General features: G+C 37.8%; 1 protein-coding gene across 1 annotated transcript in view; it reads left to right on the top strand.

The window, feature by feature from the left end:
• The window catches only part of Rnf19a (ring finger protein 19A, RBR E3 ubiquitin protein ligase), a 29,650-nt gene extending 4,071 nt beyond the window's left edge, over nt 1-25,579 (top strand). The window contains exons 2-9 of the mRNA XM_090339146.1: nt 4,956-5,164; nt 12,587-12,731; nt 13,064-13,226; nt 14,806-14,920; nt 15,709-15,870; nt 20,309-20,522; nt 22,328-22,471; nt 23,390-25,579. Coding sequence (XP_090195272.1) covers nt 4,956-5,164; nt 12,587-12,731; nt 13,064-13,226; nt 14,806-14,920; nt 15,709-15,870; nt 20,309-20,522; nt 22,328-22,471; nt 23,390-24,080 — 1,843 coding nt within the window. The 3' untranslated portion in view covers nt 24,081-25,579. The remainder of the gene's footprint in view (nt 1-4,955; nt 5,165-12,586; nt 12,732-13,063; nt 13,227-14,805; nt 14,921-15,708; nt 15,871-20,308; nt 20,523-22,327; nt 22,472-23,389) is intronic.

Genomic DNA, 25,579 nt, shown 5'->3' with positions numbered 1-25,579 from the left:
ATTGGATGCCTGAACATTAGAAATCATTCGCAGAAATGCGGATGCACAGTGATAGGACCATTGGTGTTTAAATAGCATTTAACTGCTTTCACTGTGCACACGAAAAGTTTCCCCCCTCCCAGAAATGACAAGGAAGGAATTATGAATTTTTCATTTTTCATTGGCCATTTTCTTTATCTGGCATTAATTTTATTTAACATGTCTTAGTAAGAAAGACTACTGGTCTGGCTTGTATTGGATATCTGTTGAGATTTCTGACCTAATACTCTTCATTCTTCTAAAGGCCAAGACAGATTAAATTTAAAGGAAATTCTGTTCAAAAACTCCTCCTAACAGGAGGCTCAGAAAGACAGATCTGAGTGTTGTGCTGTGATTTAATCAAAGAAAGGGTTTTTTCCTTGCCTGTTTGCAGTTTCAGAGAAAACTTTCACCATGGCTAGGGAGAATAGGGTAAGGAAATAATAAGAGGAAGAGAGAAGAACCTGTCTTAGATTTAAAAAAAAAAAAAAAAAAAAAAAAAGATTACTTTCTGCCTAGGAGCCTTCATTGGCATGCTCAAGGTATCAAGGTAGATAACAAAAAGTTGCTGTTTTAGCCAAGAGATGGTTGGCTCACACCTGAATACCAGCTACTTAAAGAACCTAGATCTGGGCTGGGTGGGGTGGCTCATATCTATAATCCTAGCTACTCAGGAGGCTGAGATCTGAGGATCACGGTTCAAAGCTAGCCTGGCCAATGAAGTACACATGGACTCTGCAGTTAATCACTAAAAAATTGGGAAGTGGGGCTATGGCTTAGGGTTAGAGCAGTAGGATGGTAACCTTGAGCTGAAGAGCTCAGGGACAGGGAAAAAAAAAAGGCAAGTTTTATACAAGAATCAAGAGTCTTATGTTTCTATTTCAAGAATTTCTGGCATTCCAACAGAAATGCAGTGACTAACTTGATTGTCTCTGGAAGAAGACCTGGATAAAAAAGTCCTTGAGACTCTTATCTCCAGTTAACTGACAAAAGGCCAGAGATGGAGTATGGCCCAAAAGCTAGAATACCTGCCTACCAAGCACAAGGCCCTGTGCACCAGAAACACAAATACTGCCATGTGCGTCTGCACACGCATGCATGCACACACATGCATTGCCATTTTAACTTTTTTGTGGGCAGGAGGGGCAATATGGGATTTGACTTTTCTCAGCTGAATCGAATAATTGCTGATATTGTGGTTATATATATTTGTTCTTTAAAGGTATGTTGAAAGCCTTATTCTTTTGAAAAACTTAAGTTGGATTCCCACCCAATTTTTTTACAGTATTGGGTTTGAACTCAGGAAATCATGCTTGCTTGCTTGCTTGCTCGCAGCTGGCGTTTACTGTTTGATCATACCTCAAGTTTAGCATCTTATTTTTATTTTTTTTGCCAGTTCTGGGGCTTGAACTCAAGGTGTTAGCACTGTCTCTGAGCTTCTTTTTCCTCAAAGCTAAGGCAATGTTGTTCTACCACTTGAGCCACAGCACCACTTCCAGCGTTTTCTGTGTATATGGTACCAGGGAATCAAGCCCAGGACTTCATGCATATTAGGCAAGCACTCTACCACTAGGCCGGGCTCCCAGCCCTCAAGACTATCATTTTAATGGTTAGTTCGAGAGGAATTTCTCAGATTTCTCTTCGTGGACTGGCATCAAACCTCTGTTCTCCAGATCTCCTTCTAAGTAGCTAAGATTACAGGTGTCAGCCACAGGCAAATGGCTTTTATCAAAAGGGTAATTTGCACCAGCTACCTTAAACCTCTTTCTGACTTTGTAAATTATATCCAATTTCAAAAAATGGTTGGTGTTCACACTGTTCTCAGCACTCATACATGATTTCCCATTTTGCCCTCCTTTACCTTTTTCCTTCCTTCAATAAAAGGAAACTTAGAGGTTTAAAAGAGAATGTTGTTTCTTTTTCACTGTGATCATTGGCTTCTGTAAAGATTGTCCTTTAAATCATAGACATTATAGATTCATAACTAATAGAAAACAAAGTACAAAGTCTTTTTTTCTAGGATAAGAGTGACTAAGCTATCTTAAGCTTAGCTTTACTAGGTTATCTTCTTGATTTAAAATTGTGTTTATTCAAAATTAAACGTATCTGGTAGATAATGTTAAAGAATTCTATCAGAAGTAAAGTAGAATTTAAGATGTAAAGAGTAAAGTACCTATTTAGGGAGCTGCAGATCAACAATAAAAGAACTTCCTGTCTTGTAAAAGCTTGAATACATAGTTCTATAGATTATCATGAAACCTGATAAAAATCTCAGTTACCATTATTATTCAGGTTTTATTGCTGGTAACAAGGAGAGCCCAGAAAACTCCCCTAAATTCCCCCCCCCCCCAAAAAAAAGAACCCTCTTAACTAAAAGAAGTACTTGTTTGTTTCCTTTAAAAAACAAAACAAGCCAGGTGTGTTGACTCACGCCTATAATCCTCAGGCTGATGTCTGAGGATTTTGTTTCAAAGCCACCCCGGGCACTGAAGTCCAGGAGATTCCAATCTCCAGTTATCCACTAGAAAATGGGATGTGGGGCTGTGGCTCCTGGGGTAGGGCAGTAGTCTTGAGCTGAAGAGTTCAGGGACAGTGCCCAGGCCCAGAGTTCAATCTAGAACTGTCTAGAAATTTTGTAATTGAGAGTTTTTCTGCTATAGTTGTAGGTAAACTTACAGTTACAAGAGAAGTAATAGATTCTGTATATTCTTCACACTATTTGTCTGTGCTACTGCTTGACAGTTGGCAGTATAATTATCACTTATATAAGAATATAGGCATAGAGTCTAATCACTTCATCCACATTTTCCCGGTTGTTGTAATTTGTGTGTGGATATGTATTTTAGGTAAGTTTACATTGTTACCACCAGTCAATGTATTACAACAAAGATCATATTCTTTTTTTTTTTTTTCTTGCCAGCCCTGTGGCTTGAGTTCAGAACATGGGCACTGCTCTTGAGCTGCTTTTGCTCAAGGCTAGCACTCTGCCACTTGAGTCACAGTACCACTTCTGGCTTTTTCTGTGGTACTAAAGAATCAAACCCAAGGCTTCGTGCATGCTAGGCAAGCACTATACTGCTAAGCCACATTTGCAGCCCAATCATATTCTTTTACAACAAAATTTACTTCCTTCCTATATTTTAGCTTTTGAGCTTGACTTATTTCCCATAGGTTCATCCAAGCTGTTACTTGTGTTAGTAATGTTTTTTATTGTGAACAGTAGTCCATAATGTATATATATTTATGCACCATATTTTATTGTTTACTTGTTAAGGACATCTGTGTTCTTTCCAGGTTAGGGATATTAGAAATAAAGCTTCTAAGAATATTCATGTACAAAAAACTTTCATTTCTGTTACATTTAGTTCCCTAGATTTATATTTTAAGAATTTAAGTACCAAAAATTATTTTCTCGAGAATAGGAATTAAGTCTCTCACAAATCTACCATTATTAGTCACCTTATTTGAAACAGAAATCCCCAATCTACTTCCCAACTGAAGAATTTCAATTTGTATACTTTTTTGGGGGTGGGTGGGTCATGGGGCTTGAACTCAGCCTGGGCACTGTCCCTGAGCTCTTCAGCTCAAGGCTAACACCTTACCCTTGAGCCAAGCCCACTTCCCGTTTTCTAGAGGTTAATTGGAGATAAGAGTCTCAGATCTTTTTGTGCCTAGGCTGGCTCTGAACCTTGTTCCTCAGATCTCAGCCTCCTGAGTAGCTAGGATTACAGGGGTGACCCACCATACCTAGCTCAATTGGTATACTTTTTGGTAGAAGATTAATACCAATGACCATTTTTTACCATGCAGTTTAGAAATAAAAATGTGCAAAGGGGCCATGAATGTGGCCTACTAGTAGAATGCCTGCCTAGTATGTATGAAGCCCTGGATTTGATTCCTGGGTACCACATACACAGAAAACACCAGAAGTGGTGCTGTGACTCAAGTGGTAGAGCGCTACCTTGAGGAAAGCCCAAGGACAGTGCTCAGGCCCTGAATTCAAGCCCCAGGACGAGAAGGTAGCCTGGACAGGAAAAGTCCACGAGACATCTATCTCCAATCAGTTAGCAGAAAACAGGAAGGCTTAAGTAGTAGTGTGCCAGCCTTTAGTGAAAAAGTTAAGTGCTAAGGCCTGAGTTCAAACCCTAGTACTAGAACATACACTAGTACTAGTAATAGTGTCTGCGTGTACACACACACACATACACACACATACATACACAAAATGAAAGTTAATACATTAATTACAAGCTAATCACAAAATTTATGTTAATGCAATATACTATTAGCTATGAGATATATCTGACTCTGTTTCAATGCATTTTTTAGTTAATCATTTTCTGATTTAAAAATTAATAAGTAACTGTAGAAAATAAGTAATAAGGGCTGGGAGTTTGGCGTAGTGGTAGAGTGCTTGCCTAGCATGCACAAAGACCCAGATTTGATTCCTCAGTACCATATGCATAGAAAAAGTCAGAAATGGTGCTGTGGCTCAAGTGGCAGAGTGCTAGCCTTGAGAAAAAAGCCTAAGGACAGTGCCCAGGCCCTGAATTCAAGCCCCAGGATTGGCAATAAATAAATAAATAAACAAATAAATAAATAAAATTAATATTCTAACTCCAGGGAGACCATTAAGATTTTTAGCATATGTATTTCTAGTCTTCTTTGCATTTGCTACTAAAACAACATTTTTAAAATAAATTTATAGTTTGGTACATACTCGTAAAAATAAAAATTGGTCTTTTAAAATGCTTTAAAGTTATTTGTCTTCATTTGTGAACTATTTTTCTCTCATTTTCATATTGATGAAATAGTGTTAGAGTTTATGACATTTTGCCTGATTCCAAAGAAAATTTCAGGAATAATATATCTTTTTTACATCACTATTAGCTCTTGTTTTATCTCACATTTTAAGTCATTATTTTTGTTCTTTGAAGATATGCTGTGATAGCATTCGGATGTGCCAGCTGTCCAAAATTAACTTGTGGGCGAGAAGGCTGTGGAACAGAGTTCTGCTACCACTGTAAGCAGATTTGGCACCCTAACCAGACCTGTGATGCTGCTCGGCAGGAGAGAGCCCAGAGTGTACGTTTGAGGACTCTGCGCTCTTCTTCAATCAGCTATAGCCAAGAGTCTGGAGCAGCAGGTATTCAGTTTTCTTTCTCTCTAATAAGATATTTGACATAGAATGCCTAGTAATTTAAAGTAAAAAGAAAAACTTACTCTCATCATCTATGTTCTCTCCACTTTTTTAGAAGCGTCTTATATTTTAAGTGACTTTCTATAAAGTAGGACATTTGTTCTTCCTGTGGTAGTGGTGTTAGACTGGTAAGGTTTTATTGTCCTACAAACAAGAAAATAGCATGATTATGTATAAAGATAATCCAAACCAGTTGTTTATAAAGGCATCACAGGCCAACCTAAGCAGATTTTTCTGACACTAATTTTGAATATATCACCTGTAGATTTCTACTTAATTTTGTAAATATCACAAAATATTGTTTTAAAGACTTAAACAGTATTTATTATTTTAGTCTTTTTCTAAAATTGTATTATCAGGGTGATGTATAGAGGGGTTACAGTTACATTTGTAAGGTAGTGAGTACTTGAACATTGTTATACCTTCCCATGTTTTTCTCCCACTTTTTTGGAATCATTTTTGTTTAACTATTTTGTGAAATGCATTTTAAAATATTTGTTATTGTAAAAGTGACATATAGAAGGAGAGGAGTTACAGTTACATAAGTCAGATAAAGAGTACATTTTTTGCTGGGCGTGGTGGCATGCCCCTGTAATCTTAGCTACTCGGGAGGCTGAGATCTGAGGATCAAGGTTCAAAGCCAGCCGTGCACAAAAGGATCTGAGACTCTTATCTCCAGTTAACCTCTAGAAAATGGGAAGTGGGGCTTGGCTCAAGGGTAAGGTGTTAGCCTTGAGCTGAAGAGCTCAGGGACAGTGCCCAGGCTGAGTTCCAGCCCCATGACCCACAAAAAAAACAGAGTACATTTCTTTTTGAACAATGTCCCCCCTTCCCCCTCCAGTTTTTCCTTCCTATCTCCACTCACAAGTTTTCACCGTAGTTGTCCCACCATTTCTTCGCCTTCTCCATATTTTCCTAAAGACAAATAAACAAGACAAAAATTACAGAAAAGAAAAACAGGAACAAAGAAAAAACAAAAACCTCTTGTTTCTGCTTCCTGGAATCCATTTTGATAAATATTATTTATGGTCAGATGCACATAGCTAGTGTCCCTATATGAATCCTCTCCTAAGGATATCCTCCTTTGGTCTCACTCTGTGTGAATGCCTAGAGACCTGCATAATTATCACATCTAAGTGTATTCTTTTTCTTTTACCATCAAGTGTCTTTATTTATAGATTTATAGGCCCATTCTAGTTACCACAAATGAGGGAAACCATGCAACCTATGTTTTTTTGGTTCTGGCTTACTTCACTTAATACTTTTTTTTCCCCACGTCTTCCCATTTCCTTATATATGGTACAATGTCAATCTTTCTGATGGATGAATACACCACATTTTCTCTGTCCATTTGTTGTCTCGATCCATTCATTCAATCACCAAGAGGCATTTGGGTTGGTCACATATCTTGGTTATGAAAAACAATGCTACTATGAACATAGTTGTGCTGGTAGTTTTAATGTGGTCTTGTTTGTGTTCTGTTGGATAAATGCCCAGAAATGGAATTGCTGGGTCATAGAGAAGTTCTATATGTTTAGTCTTTTGAGGCATTTTCATTATGCTTTCCATAGCAGTTGAACATGTTTACATTCCCACCAACAGCATAGTAGAGTTCCCTTTGGTCACATCTCTGCTAATATTTGTTATTATTAGTTTTCTTGATAATGGCCATTCTAACTGGGGTGAGGTAGAATCTATTGTTGTTTTCATTTGCATTTCTTTTATAGTTAGAGAAATGGAACATTTTTTCATATGTCTATTGGCCATTCAAACTTCTGAGAAGTCTCTTTAAGTCGTTAGCAACCCAATTTATTAATTGGGTTGTTGTTTGAGGATTTAGTTGTAGGGGAGGGTTAATGTTTTGAGCTCAAAGTGTATTTTAGATAAGAGGCCCTTGTCTAATGCATAGCTGGTAAAAAAAAATTATTCTCCGATTCTGTTTTCTGTTTATCTAGCTAGCTATGTCTTTTGCAATGCAGAAACTCTTCCCATTTATCCAGTCTTGGCTTGATTTGTTCTGATTCTGAATCTCAAGGAATTTAGACCTCTGCCTAGGAGACCTAGTATTACCCCTTCCTGTACGATTTTCATGGTATCTGGTCTTGCACTGAGGTCTTTGATCTGTTTAGAATTGATTTTGGTGCAGGCTGATACATAGTGGATCTGGTTTTAGTTTTCTGCATGTGGATAGCCAATTTTGCCAGCACCATTTGTTGAAGTGGACTGTCTTCCAACTTGTGTTTTTTGTTCCCTTATCAATATTAGGTGGCTATCAATCTGTGAGTTTGGTTCTGGGTCTTATATTCTGTCCCATGGTCCTCAAACCTATTCTTATGCCATTACCAACCTGTTTTTGTTGCTTTGGCTTTGTAACTGAGTTTGAATTTTTGTGTTGATATTTTTCCAACACTGTTCTTCCTTCTGATTGTTTTTGCTGTTTGGGGTCTTCTATTATTCCAAATGAATTACTGGATTGCTTTCTTTACGAAATAACATTTTTTTTCCTTTTTTTTTTTTTTGCCAGTCCTAGGGCTTCAACTCAGGGCCTGAGCACTGTCCTTGGGCTTTCTCAAGGCTAGAGCTCTACCACTTGAACCACGGCACACTTCCAGTGTTTTCTATGTATGTGGTACCGAGGAATCAAACCTGAGTCTTCTTGCACACTAGGCAAGCACTCTACCACTAGGCAATGCTTCTGGCCCCTCCTTTTCTCTTTTTAAAACATCTCTCTCACATCTAATCCAAGAATAAGAATATAAATCAAAGCTTAGTTAGGACATTAGGGACATCAGGGACCGTGCCCGGGCCCAGAGTTCAAGCCCCACAACCAACCTTGCCCCCCCCCAAAAAAAAATTTCCTTGATTTTGACCGAGAAAAACCTGGAAATACAGAAATTTGTAATGAAAAGAATACCATTCTACCAGTAGTACATCCTGATATTCATATACTTTATGCTGTTAAAGGTCTTCCTTAAGCTTCCTGGAAAATTTAATATTTAATACTTCATTCTTGTTTGCTCACTGATTTGTTTCTATTTCCTAAATATTTGAGCAAAATTCAAAATTATTACCAATAATTTATGGGTATGTGTTCGGAAGCAATTTGGAGAGGAACCGAATATATCTAAGCTGTTCCCTAAAGAGTCAGCATAGTCATTATTAGATGATTGACATAGAAGTGATATTCTCCTCTGAGCACGGATATTTATTGACCACAGGATATAGAACATACAGAGCATAGACTCTGCAATTTGACTTCTTGGATTTAAGTCCTCTTCTGGGACCTTGAACAAGTTATTTGTCTTATCTTTAAAATATAGATACTAACAAAGCTTATGTCTGTAGGGTTCAACCATTCTTGGCTCACAATAAGTGCTCCTGCTGGTACAAGACAGGGAAACAGAACCACAGCCATCTGCTAGGGATTTGAGCATTAAATAAAAAGTAACATAGAGATGGCTTTTGTTATTTTTAGAATGAACATTATGAACAAGTATTGATCTTCCTCAGAGTAATCATCTTAGAAAAATGCTTCAGTGGAATGCTTTACTGACATAATATTTAAATTTGGTAGATTCATTGTCCATTTGATTTGACAGTGTGTTATCTGGGAATGACCAGCGGTTCCTTTAGAGCTAACAACAAGAGTGTCATATACCACGTTTGAATAGTGGCGTAGAGTGAATATATGATATTTAGTGTTTTTCATATAAAGTAGTTTTGAATGCAATTCTGAAGAAAATATTCCCAGTTGATTTGAGCAAAATAATGTCATTGTTGGAATAAGTATAACCTCTCAAGATGATTATTTAATAAAATAAAATTTATTTTGAATTTGTTCCATTTAAAATTTTTCTTGGGCCAGGAGTTTGGCCTAATGGTTGAGTGCTTGCCTAGTATGCATGAAAACCCGGGTTCGATTCCTCAGTACTACCTATATAGAAAAAAAAGCCAAAAGTGCTTTTGTGGCTCATGTGGTAGAGCTCTATCTAGCCTTGAGAAAACCCAAGGACAGTATTCAGGCCCAGAGCCCAAGCCCAGGACTGGCAAAAAAAATAAAATAAAATAAAAATTTTCTTTCTTCCAGTTTTGAAATTTAAAATAGTACTTGCATTTGTATGTGTGCTATGTAACATCAAAAATCAAAGTTCAGAATATATGGCCTTGTGCTCACTTTTTTAATATGTAATCTATAAAAACTAAAACTTTGAACTTAGCTTCTTAAGACCCCATAGAAAGAGAAAAAGGAAGGAGATATACTTGCATTATAAGGCTATTGAAAGAATTTTTCTTTATATCATGTTCACAATAAATCCATTTTCCAAAATTTGTCACTTTGAAGAAAGAAACCAGCACACCAAACAGCCTTTCATAGATAAATATGTACACAGACTGAAAAGGTGGATACATCTGTAAAAGGAGATGTATGAAAAATCCATTTCTCATGGTATGTTTTTCAGTTTTTTCCAAAGATGAAGGGGCTTATCGTAAAGCCCACTTCTAATTGAGTATTACCTGGTATGAGGAAGTTTCTTAGTTCACACACTGATTAACCATATAGGATTAATGTTTCTTTTTTTAATATACTAAATGTTATATCAAATTTTTTAATCTTTTATGCCCTAGTGTTCACAAAATTTTAATGCAGCCTATGTTCTTTGAATCATTTAAATGACTTATGAATCTTTATATGTTTTATTATTTTTAAGTAGTTGTACAAAGGAGTTACCATTTAACAAACCCATTTAAGAATACAATATATCTTGATCCATGTCACCCCTTTTAACATTGCAATCCATCCCTCTCTACCCACCCCCTTTACTCTTCTTAATTTTGTAGGATATGCATTGGATTCTTGAGTCATTCTCCTCATCTTCTCTTCATTTGTCTACCCCTTTTCTCCTTGACACCAACTACATCCCTTTCACATACCTTCTTCCTTGTATATTTTGCTGAATTTTGACTTTGCCTTTCTAAGGAATTACCCTATTTGAATTCTCCCTTGAATCTACTATCTGTCAGATCATATATTTATATCCTCCTACATATTAACCAACATACTTACAAGTTTATAAGCTAAATCTAGCTTTCACATAGAAGGGAAAACATTCATCCTTTGTCTCTCTGAGTCTGATTGACTTTACTTACCATCATTTTTTCCAGGTCTTTCTATTTCTTTATAAATGGAACATATCATTCTTTCTAATGGATGAGTAGTAAAACTTCACTGTGTGTATACAGTACATTTTCTTGGTTCATTTGTCCATTGAGGGGCATCTGGGATCATTCCATCCCTTTGCTGTGGGGAATAGTGCTGCAATGCTGCAGTAAACGTGATTGTGCTAGTGCCTTTACTGTATCCTGGTTTATAATCTTGTTTTGTTTTGTTTTGTTTTGCAAGTCCATGGGCTTGAACTCAGGGCCTGAGAACTGTCCTTGGGCTTTCTCAAGGCTAGAGCTCTACCACTGGAGCCACAGCACCATTTCCAGCTTTTTCTGCATATGTGGTTCCTAGGAATTAAACCCAGGGCTTCATGCATTCTAGCAAGCACTCTATCACTAAGCCACTCTCTTGGTTTATAATAATTTGTGTGAATGCCAAGGAATGTAAATGCAGGAACCAAAGGGAAGTTCTATGTTTAATTTTTTTAGAGCCTCTATATTGTTTTCCAGAGTGATTAAGCAAGTTTCCATTCTCAGCAACAGAAAATTAGGGTTTTCCTTGAGCTTCATCCTTGCTGGCCTCCATTATTTTTTGTTTCATTCTACTGAGATGAGACTTAAAAATTTTTGCATCCTAGTGATTATCATTTGTCTTTGGCTGGCTGCGTAGAGTTTGCTCAAAATTGATAAAACACTATTTTTTTTTTGCCAGTTCTTAAGTTAAAAACTACTTGGCCTCAGAAAGAGCCCTAAGGAAACCTAAATTCACAGATAAAGCACAGGTAAAATTTGACCATAAAACTTGTAGAAAGGGGGCCGGGAGTTTGGCCTAGTGGTAGAGTGCTTGCCTAGCATGCACAAAGACCCAGGTTCGATTCCTCGGTACCACATACATAGAAGAAAGCCAGAAACGTTGCTGAGGCTCAAGTGGTAGAGCTCTAGCCTTGAGAAAATCCAAGGACATGGCTCAGGCCCTGAGTTCAAGCCCAGGACTAGCAAAAAAAAGAAAAGGAAATCTGTAGAAAGGAAAATAGAATATAGCTTAGTACTTGGGATGTTAAAAGGAATTGAACAATCCTTAAATTCAGTGCCTAATACTACAAATATCTTTGCTAAACTCTGTGTGTATAATTGGAAACTAAGCTGCCCACCTATAATGGTAAAATTACCATAGAATACAATTTAAGTAGCTGTTGAAGCTCCAAGTAGTTGTGTAACTTATTCTATCATGGTTTCTCAAAGTTAGCTATCACTAACTTTGACACCACTGTGCAATTTAACCATATTACTACTATGTAAGGAGCATGCGCCAACTGAATAAATGAATAGAAAGGACAGTCATGAGCTTCTCTTAACAGTGGTTGCTTTTATGCCAAAATTGCTTTCCCTGATTACACTGTTTAAAACCCTGTGTCACCCTTCCTTGATTGTAGTGCTATTTTTACAGTACTTATAGTTCAATTTAGAAAAGTGAGTAGTGCTTTATACATAGTGCCTCAAAGTAATAGGAAGTACCACTTACAGTATCTGGACTTAAACTTTGTACAGTTCATAATTTGCCTTCTCTTTTTATTCTTCTGCTTTCTTTTTGTGTGTGCCGGGGGGGGGGGGGTGGGGGGGGGTGGGGGGGGGAGATTGGGGCTTGAACTAGGCCTGGGTGCTGTCCCTAAACTCTTCAGCTTAAGGCTACTGCCCTACCTCTGGGCTTGGGTGTTGTCCCTGAGCTCTTCAACTCAAGGCTACCACCCTATCCCTGGGCTCGGGTGTTGTCCCTGAGCTTTTTTTTTTTTTTTAAGCGGGACCTAGGGCTTGAACTAAGGGCCTGAGCACTGTCCTTGGGCGTTCTCAAGGCTAGGTTCTACCACTTGAGCCACAGCACTATTTCTGGCTTTTTCTGTGTATGTGGTACCAAGGACTCGAACCTGGGTCTTCGGGCATGCTAGGCAAGCACTGTACCACTAGGCCACACTCCCAGCCCCTTCTTCTACTATTACTTTGCTACTATGTTTGAAAATGTTCACCACTTGAACTTTTAATGTATGTGTCCCTCTAAGAAAGGAAGAGGAGAAACTTTATATACTATTAATTGTCAGTTAATGAATTATACATGCTAAGATTTGTTTTGTCTGTACAATTGATAATCTACTAGAAATTATTTTTATATCAGTTTTATGTACTTAACAGATGTCTTTCTTTTCCTAATAGCTGATGATATAAAGCCATGTCCACGATGTGCTGCTTATATAATAAAGATGAATGATGGAAGCTGTAATCACATGACATGTGCTGTCTGTGGCTGTGAGTTTTGTTGGTTGTGCATGAAAGAAATCTCTGATTTACATTATCTAAGGTAAGCTTATAGCCGGTGTTACTTGGATGATTTTTATATTGCAATGTTTAGAGTACTTTTTGGAAAAAATCTTTCTAGGCATTTTTAAACTTGAGATTTAACAGGATTGATTTTATTTTAGTTTCATAAATTTAAAAGATTGGTACCAATTTATTACATCAGTCATTTGGAATTTATAATTAGTCATAATAAGAAATGGAAATCCTGTGTGTCTTTTTCGTTGAAATAGAAAGCTTGTATTTAATGCCCTATGTATTATACTAGATCTAAATTTTTTCATATATGAAAAGTTTTGTGCAACAGTTATATTACATTATAATTTTTACCTTTAGCCCATCAGGTTGTACTTTTTGGGGAAAGAAACCCTGGAGTCGAAAGAAGAAGATCTTATGGCAGCTAGGAACCCTTGTTGGTGCTCCTGTAGGAATTGCTTTAATAGCTGGCATTGCTATTCCTGCAATGATTATTGGCATTCCTGTGTATGTGGGCCGTAAGGTAAAATGCATACCTCTTTGCTAGTGTGTTAGTTTATTCTTAACCTTTTGGTTTATCCTTTTTTTTTTTTTGGTTCTAGTTTGTTTTTGCTTTGCTTTTTGCTTATTTTTAGACAACAGTTTCTTCATTATAAAAACATTTTCATTAGGTATGTATGTATATATGTGTGTGTTATTTCTTTCTTTAGTGCCAGTCCTAGGACTTGAACTCAGGGCCTGGAGGCACTGTCCCTCTTTGTGCTCAAGGCTAACACTCTACCACTTGAGCCACAACATTACTTCCATCTTTTTCTGGGTTGTATATTGGAGATAAGAGTCTCATGGACTTTTCTCCCTGAGCTGGCTTTGAGATGTGATCCTCAGATCAACCTTCTAAGGAGCTAGGATTATAGGCGTGAGCCACTGGTGTCCAGCTTTCTCTTTACCTCTTGAGGAAAGAATTTTGAATCATCTATCCATGTTTGTTTATATAAAAATGTTCTTGAGAAAAATCCTACTCTTAAGTGTCTTACTTTTCTTTCTTGCTTGCTTGCTTGCTTTTGCCAATCCTAAGGCTTGAACTCAAGGCCTGAGCACTGTCCTTGGCCTTTTTTTTCTCAAGGCTAGTGATTTGCCACTTGAGCGACAGCACTACTTCCAGCTTTTTTCTGTATATGTGGTACTGAGGAATTGAACCTGGGTCCATGCATGCTAGGCAAGCACTCTACCACTAGGCCAAACTCCTGGTCCTTATGCATTTTTTTTATTGAGCTCTGCATTTGTCTTAATGAACTCTTATTATCTTATTAAATGTATTAAGACAATAAGAACTCTCATTTGTCTTATTGAACTATTATTGAGTTCAAATTAAAAAAAAAAAAAAAAAAGAGCCAGGCACTGGTGAACCATGCCTATAATCCCTAGCTGAAATTTTAAGATCATGGTTTGAAGCCAGCCCAGGCATGCAAGTACATGAGACTCAGCTTCAGTTAGCACAAGAAAACTGGAAGTGGTTCTGTACCACCAGCCTTGAGCAAAAACCAGAGATTCTTATGTAGAAACTTACAGAACGTTAAATTTCGTTTGAGTGAAACAACCAGCTGAGAACTATGTTGAAAGAATATCCTTACTTTTTCTTCTCTAAATGCACAATTGTCCTACTCAAAGTTATATGTTGTTTTTTCTCAAGAATTTTTTTCTTTTTAAATTTTTTATTATCCTTAAATAGTTGAACATGTCAGTTCATGTGCACAGTGCATTTTGATCAGTGTCACCCCTTCCATCATTCTCCCCAGCCCCATCCATCCCCTCAAGTTTCCTAGTTCCATTTTCACATATGTTCGCTGAGTACTCAGATTATATTTGCCCAGCATTTTACTTTAAAGGTAAATACAAAGTAAAATCTATTGAATCACTGTCTTTGTACATAAGCAAATTGCTTGTGAAATAGAGCTTAAGAGTAATAAATGCTTTTACTGTGACACTCAACTGAATTTGTAAAACCAGTTTAAATTCCTTACAGATATAGATCTATTTAATCTAAAATATGTCATATATGTTCTCTTTAATCTTCTACTCTTGGTTTTTATTTTTGATTCAAGATTCATAATCGATATGAAGGCAAGGATGTTTCAAAGCATAAGAGGAATCTGGCCATAGCAGGCGGTGTGACATTGTCTGTCATTGTGTCTCCAGTAGTAGCTGCAGTGACTGTAGGTAAGACAATCCTTTAAAATACTGTTTGCCTCAAGTTTTGTGGAGTTGTAGAAAGTTTTTGTTTGGGAGGGATTCATTTTGTATTTGAAGAAGTCTTGATGATGGTTACTTTTTAAATTTATGTAAGGATGATTTAAAATTAGATGTATTATAGCTGGGCACCAGTAGAGCTACCTTAGGAGTCTGAGATCTGAGAATGACAGTTAAAAGCCAGCCCAGGCAGAAAAGTCTGTGAGACTCTTATCTCCAGTTGACCATCAGAAAACCAGAAGTGGCACTGTGGTTCAAATGGTAGAGGGCTAACCTTGCACTGAAGAGCTCAGCAACAGTGCCCAGGCCAAGAGTTCAAGTCCCATGACCAACAATAAATAAATGTATTATAAAGTATACTCATTACCTGACTTCTGAAAGAACCCTTTTGTGTACCTTAATCATAACAATAAAATTATATTTTAAAAAAGTATTATATATTCAGGAACCTAACCTTAAGGGTAGGTTAAAAAATTGTTAGTTTCCAGTTGCTCTATTCCCCTAATATTAGAACCTGACACTAAGAAAAAGATTTTATTTTTATCTTTTTGTTTTCCCTCTCATATGTATCAGCCCAATGGCAGGCAAGTTGAGTGTCTTGAATTTGTTTGTGTCCTTTCATTAAAGAGCTTGGTGAATCTACTTTTGGTATATTCTTCATTTTTCTCCCTTATATTTCTCTTGAAAAGATTTCCTTAACCTTGTATTTCTAAGATTTTATTTGGGGGCTTATATTGGCTTGTTTAATTCCTCTTTAGGTATTGGTGTTCCTATTATGTTAGCTTATGTCTATGGTGTCGTTCCAATTTCACTCTGTCGAAGTGGAGGTTGTGGAGTCTCAGCAGGCAATGGAAAAGGAGTCAGGATCGAATTTGATGATGAAAATGATATAAATGTTGGTGGAACTAACGCAGCTGTAGGTAAGTTCTCTAAGAAAAGGAAGAAAGAGCCTGGTACGGTGGCTCATGCCTGTAATCCTAGCTACTCAGGAGGCTGAGATCTGAAGATCAAGAAGATCAAGGTTCAAAGCCAGCCCAGGGAACAAAAGACCTTGAGACTCTTATCTCAAAAAAAGAAAGAAAGAAAAAAAGACAATGTGCATATTTACAGTTTGGGGGGAGAGGACATAGATAACATGTAAGTCAGAATTTCCATTGTCTTCCTTTATTTAGGTCTACTAGTGCTCATGCAGTCTAGGAAGTATGTGTGTATGAAAAAAAGTGGAATGATTCTGAATGAAATCTGAAGCTTTTTTTTTCCTTTTTTTTTTTTTTTTTTTTTTTGCCAGTCCTGGACTTGAGCTCAGATCCTGAGCACTATCCTTGGGCTTTCTCAAGGCTAGAGCTCTACCACTTGAGTCTCAGCACCACTTCCGGCTGTTTTCTATGTACTTGGTACCCAGGAATTGAGCCTGGGTCTTCGTGCATGCTAGGCAAGCACTCTACCACTAGGCCAAACTCCCAGCCATCTGAAGCTTTTTACTATTATATTTTGCTTTAACACATTGACAATTAAGAAAAAAAAAAAAAAAACCTGACTTAGCCAGGTGCTGGTGCCTCACAGCTATAATCCTAGCCATTCAGGAAGCTGAAATCTGAGTAATGTAGTTCAAAGCCAGCCCAAGCAGGAAAGTCCATGAGGCTCTATCTCCAGTAAACAACTCAGAAAAAGCCAGAAGTGGGGCTGTGGCTCAAATGGTAGAGTGCTAGACTGAAGCAAAAAGAGCTCTGGGACAGGGCCCAGAACTTGAGTTCAAGCCCCAGGATCAGCAAAAGAAACCAAAAATCTATGAATTAGGACAATAGCTTGCAGAAATTAAGAAGAAACCAGTAGAACTTATAGTTCATTTTAGAAATAGCTCAGGATAATGGGGTGTTAAGTAGGAATAAAGACACTAATTCAAAAGAAACCCAGCAAGGCAAAGATTACTTCTGCAAAAGGGTGCACCATTAGCTGCTAGAACCAGCTGGCAGCAAGGCGGGATTCCTGATTTAGGGGGTGAGGATGACAAAAGAAAAAGACAAGAAACAGAAGGGGTCGGGAGGTCTACAGTTTAAGTCTACAGCCCAAGACTGTAGCCTGAGGCTGTAAGCTTAAGACTATAGCCCCATTTATTTCTAGTTCCAGTCTTATATACTCTTAAAACCAAGAAACTGTCAGGGGTTACATTTGTACCAAATGGTAATTAAGTCTCAGATCAGTTAAGCAGAAAGTGATAAAGCAATAAATCAATAAAGCCAGGAGGTTCACCATACTGATGATATAGCTCAAAGTTCATAGGCATGGCATCATACATGACAGCTCATTTCTTTGTGTGGTTATCTTACTCAGTGATGCAGATCCATGGGTCAGCCTGAAGCCACACTCGCAACAATTAGCCAAAACTCTGGCAAGCAATTAGCACACAGCAGGCAAGCTGCTCCCTTTTATTCCCTAACCCAGCAGGCCCTGCCCCTCTGCTCATATTAACTGAGCTCAGGTTCACAATTTGCAAAAGGTATGGCTTAATCAACAGGCTGTAACTAATTCTAATGGATCTTTTAAGTGCTCAGGAAAGGGATGTGTATAACTAAAATATAGTTAACTAGGGCCAAGCCTTCTGGCAAGATTAAAAAAACAACATTCAGAAGGTTAACAGAAAGGAGGCAAACCACCTGGATAGAAAAGAAGCTTTTGTCTTTCTTCTTTGTTGTTCGTTGTGAGCTTGATCTCAGATTCTAGGCATCCTCCCTGAGGCTCTTTGTGCTCAAGCCTACTGCTCTACCACTTGAGCCACAGTGCCTCTTCAGCTTTTTGAGTGGTTTATTGGAGGTAAGAGTCTCCTGGGAACTTTTCTGCCTAGGCTAGCCTCAAACCATGATCCTCAGTCTCAGGTGTGAGCCACCAGTACTCGCTTATACGCTTTTATTTTGAAAAGTGCATGTTTTATAATCTAGCAACTTTGATTCTATTTCTTAAAGATATAATTAGCAAATGTGTAAGAAACAAGGCCCCTTTGTTACCTTTGTTCTCTCGTGACTTTAATTCAATCCGATTTTTGTCCCTTCCACTCCAGAATTTACTTCCACCATTCCACTAAATCAGAGGTCACCCACGGCTTCCATGTTACCAAATATAGTAGTGCATTCTAGCCTCATTTTAACAGCATGTTTCATACCTAATGTGATAAACTGGATCTTCCTTGAAACACTTGTCCACATGCCTTTTTCAGAAGGACTTCTAATCATGTCTGCTGCCCATTCCTTCTAAGCTTTGAAAGTTCATTTTCCTTCTCCTAACCTCTGTTTTAGTGTCCCAGGGCCCAGTTCTCACAATTCTTCTCTTATTTATCTATACTCACCCGCTATTAATATATAGGATATATCAATATATTACATCTTTGTATATATTATATATGTGTATAGATGAGAGAGAGACAGGCTGTCAGCTGAGCTCATAACTATAACTATAGCTCTTAGACATGTGTAAGACCCCTTCCAACCAGTATCTGGGTGCAGTGAGGCACATCTGTCATCCAGGCTACATAGGAAGCTGCAATTGAATAAAGTCTGAGAGACTCCATCTCACCAGCGACACTGGGCATGGTAGCACACACTTGTCATCTACAATTAGAGACCTAAAATAGATGGATTGTTGTCTAGTCACTGCAGTAGCCAGTGCAAGAATGTTCACAAGGTGTGCCTAACAAGTGTAAAACACTGAGCTCAAACACTAATAGTATGGATACACATATACACACAGAGAGATATGCATACATACATAGATACACACACTGATAGCCCTATAAATTTCTATCTAGGTTAGAACTCTCCTGAACCTCTAACGTGAATATTTTAACTTTGTCCTTGAACCTGCACTTAGATTTCAAACGAGAATTTCAAGGTTAACATGTCTACAACCAAATTCTTTGTTCTAAAACTGTCATTCTGACCTCAGTAAGTAGCTTCTCTATTTCTGCTCTTTCTTTGGGCCAGAAACTTTCTCCCTGTAAGGATAATGGCACTAACTCTATCTGAATCTAACGTCTAGAGAACAGTGTAGTAGGTATTTAACTTGAAAATTGTCACAACTCCGGGAGGCTGTTGCCACCCTTACCCACATCACAGATTACCCAAAGCAAGTCTGAAAAGATTGCACACTTGTTTAGAAAATCAACTGAATTGCAACTCTACCCAACTCAGAGTTCCCCAGAACTTCATACCTTCCACTGCCTCTTCCATGAAGAGGCACAGACTAGAGAGAAACTCCTTTTTTTGTTCATCGATGTCCTAGCTGCAAGAATAATGCCTGACAAAGGCTAGTTATCCAATAAATGTTGCCAAATAAGTGAAATAAAACCCCTCTGCTACTATGACTCTCCCTTTTCTCCTTTTACCCTATAACTGATTTATCAGCACATTCTGCTACTTCTTTCAGTCTGTGGCAACAGTTCAACTACTTCTTACTTTTCCACTGCTTCTGCATTAATCCTCTGCTATGGTAATAACCTCTCAACTGATGTATCAGCTTCTCAGTTTCCACTCACTGTTCTGAAATGCAGCCATGGTCATGCCTTGAAAACTGTTAGATCATGTCTTCTTAGGTTCAGTGTTTCTTCAGTGACTTCTAAACTGTAGGGGCAGGGAGGGCATAGTTCTTATCATGACCCCAAAGACTCCTGTGAACTAAACTTAGGTCACTAAACTTATGACATTCTCCTCTTAATTTTTGAGCATGCTAATTAATCATGTTTCTGTTTCTAGGCTTTAAACTTACAGTTCTCTTCTTCCAGATAATTTCACAGCTTATTCCTTTACTTTTCTTAGAATCTCTATAAGAGTTACTTTAGCTAAGAGGCCTCCTTAATTATACTACATAAAATGGTGGGCAGACATTCCGTGCATGGCTATTCATTTCTCACTCATAACTTTCATCACCCTGAGTATATCAAATACTGGCATGAATAAATGAATCCTTCAAAACAAAGTTTTATGAATCTTACAATAGTCTATAGACAATTAGAACTGTGATGTATATCTAGGAACCAATTTTTGTCCCATTCTTATTGGCCTAGAGTTATAAGTTCTTCATATGACACTTTATTGAAGGTTTTGCCATAGTTTTCTCTAAAATTAATTAAATTTCTCAATAATTTATTCATTATAAAATTCCTTCCTCTTCTGGATCTTTTTAAAAATTAGTTTATGATCCAACTATACTTTATGCTTCCCTTTACTCTTACCCATAGTTCAGACATCTTTCCGTTCCTATGTGTTTTGTGTTTTGTTTAATAAAATGACCTATCTGAAATTACAGAGCTGTTAAAGAAGGGAGAAATTAATAATCCTGTCTTAATTTCTTTGAATCGTTTGCTTTTAGATACAACATCAGTAGCAGAAGCAAGACACAATCCTAGCATAGGAGAAGGAAGTGTTGGTGGTCTGACTGGCAGCTTAAGTGCAAGTGGAAGCCACATGGATCGAATAGGAGCCATCAGAGACAACCTGAGTGAAACAGCAAGCACCATGGCTTTAGCTGGAGCTAGTATAACAGGGAGTCTGTCAGGAAGTGCCATGGTAAACTGTTTTAACAGGTATGAAATAGTGTGGTTTTGATTTATCTTGTTTCTGCCTTCTTTTACTAAAACCATTTTTATATAAGAATTTTGAATAGAACATGATGCTTACTTTGCTAAAAAATGAAATTTAGTAATAGATTTGTTTTACTGATAAATTTCCTGTCAAAATATTTTATATTGTGGTAATAAATAACTAAGTCTGAGAAATAGCATTCTGCCAGTTTGTCATTACACTTGTCACATTTGATAGGAGAGTCAGTGCTGGAGCTGCTTCAGTGTACACGAAAGGTAATGCCCTTCATTCTGGGCTTAATAAACATCTGGATATTGGGAAACAAGATGACCTAGGGCTTTGTAACAAGTAGAGTTAGGACATTCAAGAGTACATGAACTTAAGCCAGGATAGATATTCCAGCTGGGTCCTATGGAGTTACTTCTCACCGAGTCTTGTACAAGACTTGTACCAAGCCATATAGATAAGAGAAGTTAATATGTTTTTGGAGGGTTTTTGTTTATCTATTTTTTGAGCAGGGGGCCGTGGGGGGGAGGGGTCATGGGGCTTGAACTCGGCCTGGGCAGGGCTCTTCAGAGGTTAATTGGAGATAAGAATCTTAGGTCCTTTTGTGCCCGGGCTGGCTTTGAACGTTGATCCTCAGATCACAGCCTCCTGAGCAGCTAGGATTACAGGTGTGAGCCACCATGGCTAACATGTTTTTTTTGTTGTTTTTTTAATCTTCTCATGTTTCTTCTTTTGATTCACTATGTTTTATTTTTATTAACCTATTTATGTAAAGGGAAAAACATGAATCAAATAATGTGTCACATTTATCTTATTTTTAGGTAGGTTATACTTGAACATGAACCTTATACTTGTGTTTCATGTCTATAATCCTAGCTACTCAGGAGGTTGAGATCTGAAGAATGAGGTTCAAAGCCAGCCCAGGCACTAAAGACCTTGAGACTCATCTCCAATTAATCACTAGAAAAGGGGAAGTGTGGCTGTGGTTCAAGGGGTAAAGTGGTAGCCTTGAGCTAAAGAGCTCAGTTATAGCACCCAGGCCTAGGGTTCTAGCCCCATGACCCACCAAGAAAAAGAAAAAAGTCAAGATATGGGCTAGGCATTAAGGTCAGTGCCTAGCATGTACAAGGCCTTGAGTTTGTTTGCTAACACTACCAAAAAAGAAAGACATCGGATGCCATTCATAGAACCTTTTTCTGTTCCAGTTCTCAGGCTTGAACTCATGGGCTGAGTGCTCTACCACTTGAGGCTCTACTTTGGGGGAGGAAAAAAGGGGGCTAATTGGTACTTAAATGAAGATAGGAATAGGAAACTCACTGACTTTCCTCTCCAGACTTTCTCCAAACAGGTATCATCAGATCTCAGCCTCCTGAGTAGCTATAATTACAGGCATGAGCCACCAGCACCAAGCCTTAGAACCATTTTTAATAGAGAATTTTTTGATTCACTGATCTGACATGTGTAATAGTTGATAATATATTTTGATGTTGTGTTTTGCACTGAAGCATGACAAGAGTGCCATATCCTAAGTGGAGCATATTTAAGTTAAAAGCCTGTTGTTTTATTTTTGTGTTGCTCTTTCTGCCTTATTTGGCTAATTTTTCCCATTGCTTCTGGATGACTGGAACTATTCAGTGTACTATAGTACAATTTGAGTGATCAAGTAAGTAGAAACAGAAAAAAAATAGTGTCTAAAATTAGCTTCTCACTACTGAACTTAGCTGAATTTTAATTTTAACATGTCATGGCAGTACTGAATTATAAATAATTTTGGCTTTTATCTGATACCTTCCTCTTTAAGGTTGGAAGTACAAGCAGATGTACAGAAAGAACGGTATAGCCTAAGTGGAGAATCTGGCACAGTCAGCTTGGGAACAGTTAGTGATAATGCCAGCACCAAAGCAATGGCAGGATCCATTCTGAATTCTTACATCCCAATGGACAAGTAAGGAAAACATTGTTATAATGTCATAAGTAGGGGCTGGGAGTTTGGCCTAGTGGTAGAGTGCTTGCCTAGCATGCATGAAGACCCAGGTTTGATTCCTCATTACCACATACATAGAAAAGGCTGGAAGTAGTACTGTGGCTCAAGTGGTAGGGTTCTAGCTTTGAGAAAACTCAAGGACATTTTTCAGGCCCTGAGTTCAAGCCCAGGACTGGCCAAAAAAAAATTCATAAGTCATTTTGAATTAAATATAAAGGGATGATCTTTATCACTGAGCCAGAATAAACCGGTGAAGATTGGTGACCCACTGTTAAGTTCTTTGGGAAGAGAAATGGTGAGCCATTCAGAGTAGGCAGCTCTATAGTAGATCGCTGGAGCTGCAGGGAGGAAAGAATGAGGACTGATTGTTAATGGGTATAGGGTTTCTTTTGGGGATGATGAAAATGTTTTGAAAAGACTAAAAATCACTAAATTATATGCAGTAAGCTGGTAAATTTTATGGCATTTAAATTATACTTCACCAAAGCTGTTCTTTAGAAGATGCTGGGCTGCGGGGAGAGTTTACGGGAGAAGCAAGCACACCTATAATCCCAGCGAGGTGGGAGGTGAGATGAAAAAGAATTGCAGCCTGAAATCAGCCTATTTGTCTGGCTAGCCCCAGACAAAATTAGAAGACTCCACCTTAAAAATTATCAAAGCACACACACAACAAAAATGAGCAGCATAAGAAGTAAATGTATCTACTACTATTTTTAAAATTGAAGCCCTCTTCTTTCAAGTAGTGTTTTATGTTAGTAGAATGTGCCATGTGCCACTTCTATGTATAGCCATTTGATTGTTCTTACCAAACCTGTGTACCCTGTGCTATCATCTGAATAAAGGAGGCCAGAAATTCTATTTGTTACTCTTGTGTTCCAGAGAGGGCAACAGCCTGGAAGTGCAAGTAGACATTGAGTCAAAGCCATCCAAGTTGAGGCACCACAGCGGAAGCAGCAGCGTGGATGACGGCAGCACTCCTCGAAGCCAGCCTGGTGCTTCATCTTGCAGCTTGCCAGAAGGTAAATCAAGTGCAGCCAAGTGGTCCAAAGAAACTGCCGCAGGAAAGAAATCTAAGAGCGGCAAGTTGAGGAAAAAGGGGAACATGAAGATCAATGAGACCAGAGAGGACATGGATGCACAGCTGTTAGAACAACAAAGCACGAACTCAAGCGAATTTGAGGCTCCATCCCTCAGTGACAGTATGCCATCCGTAGCAGATTCCCATTCTAGCCATTTTTCTGAATTCAGCTGCTCTGACCTTGAAAGCATGAAAACATCTTGTAGTCATGGGTCCAATGATTATCATACCCGCTTCGCAACTGTCAACATTCTTCCTGAGGTAGAAAACGACCGTCTGGAAAATTCCCCCTATCAGTGTAGCATTTCTCTGCTCACCAAAACTGCTTCATGTTCAGAAGTTCCACAGCAGAATCCTATCCCTGAAGAACATGGTAACAGTGGAATAAAACCCAATGCTGATCTATATTTTGGTGATTCGCTAAAAGAAACAAATAACAACCACTCGCATAAGACAATGGAATTAAAAGTTGCAATTCAGACTGAAATTTAGGCCTATAAATGCTGCAGTATCATTACCACTGAACAACCTTGTTTGGAGCTGGTTAAATGTATGTGACTATTTGCAGCTTCAACTTACCAGCAAAAGCCAGGTTTTGTAATCAAAATGCAGTTACAGCAAAGCATTGTGTTTCATGTGGATCTTAATCACCAAACTATGAAATGAAGGCTTTAAAGTGCATTATTAGGAAAGTAGTAAATCTTAAGAGCAAAGCATGTTTTGTGTGCTTCTCACAAAACATTGCTTGATACCATACCTGTGTATTTAGATAGAAATGTGGCTTAATTTATGATCAGTACAAAATACTAATGCAGCTCTACAGCATTCTTATGAAGAAAACAAGGCTCTGAGCTAAGTGGTTAGTGACATTTTATTGAAACCACTAAGGGATGCTATTTAAAATAACCTGGCAGGTTACTTAGTATGTGATATTCTCTAACATTTCTATTCATAACTGGGCTTAAATTTCATTTTCTTCATATGCAATGTGGATATATAAAGCTTGGCAGCCCACTTGCAACCATTTGGATATATAAGACACTTTGAGCAAGATTGTGGCAGTTTTTGCACAACTTTGAAATAGAAATACCTGGTACTCTATATATCTTGTATATTGTTAATGCCATTTTAGAAGAAAAATGTAAAGGTAGATAATTAAATATATTGACGGCAACAAATAAAATACATAAAACTATAAAGTAAAAACCCCATTAGGTTATGAGTATTACCAAAAAAAAAAGTCATCTTTTACTAAGGGGAAATTTGTACCCCACTGATTCTTGGTGCCTTTTGGGATAGATTGGGTTTTAAGGGCCTAGTCATTGGAGGATTTTGCTATATTGTGCACAATGTCCTCTCTTATCACCTTGGATTACATAGAAAAATACAGGAACTAGATAAACATGAATGTGATTTAATAACAATGCTGAAAAAGTATTAGCCTACCAAAGACACACTCAGGCTTTAGTAAATAACTTAATGTAACCTCAGTTTTAAACACACATGTATCTTTTCCAACCATCAAATCAAAGCACCATGAAGAACTCCATGTGCCGAGTGCAAAAGGTCAATGTGTGGTTGGCTTTGGTTCCTTTTGCTTTTGTTTAGGAGAGATGTTCAGCTGGCAAAAGCAGAAGTTGGCCAAAATACTGCCTGTATTGTTAACTTCCCATGTAGGCCACTTATATAAAGCAGGTTAATCTCAATGATAGCAGTTAAAATGTTCCTTCTATGTTTAAGTGCTACCATTATGGTGCTACTGAGCATTTTCTTTTGATAAAAAAGAAAAAGAAAAACATCATGGGCTGCAGTCTCTTCCATCACCAAGTCTTTCTCTCACCAAGTCCATTATTATGCTTATAACACTAGTGCCAGTTATTTTATTTGATCATGCTTATTATAGTATTTGTATATTTGTTTGCATTCCAGTTTTGTTCAATCGTGAGTGTGTAAACTGCATATGTGAAATAAATGTAAATACTTTTGCTGCA

This window comes from Megascapheus bottae, chromosome 9, assembly GCF_031878675.1.
Source record: "Megascapheus bottae isolate mThoBot1 chromosome 9, mThoBot2.hap1, whole genome shotgun sequence".
Taxonomy (NCBI): Eukaryota; Metazoa; Chordata; class Mammalia; order Rodentia; family Geomyidae; genus Megascapheus; species Megascapheus bottae.
The sequence above is the reverse complement of the archived record's forward strand: the minus strand, read 5'-3'. Positions and strand labels throughout refer to the sequence as shown.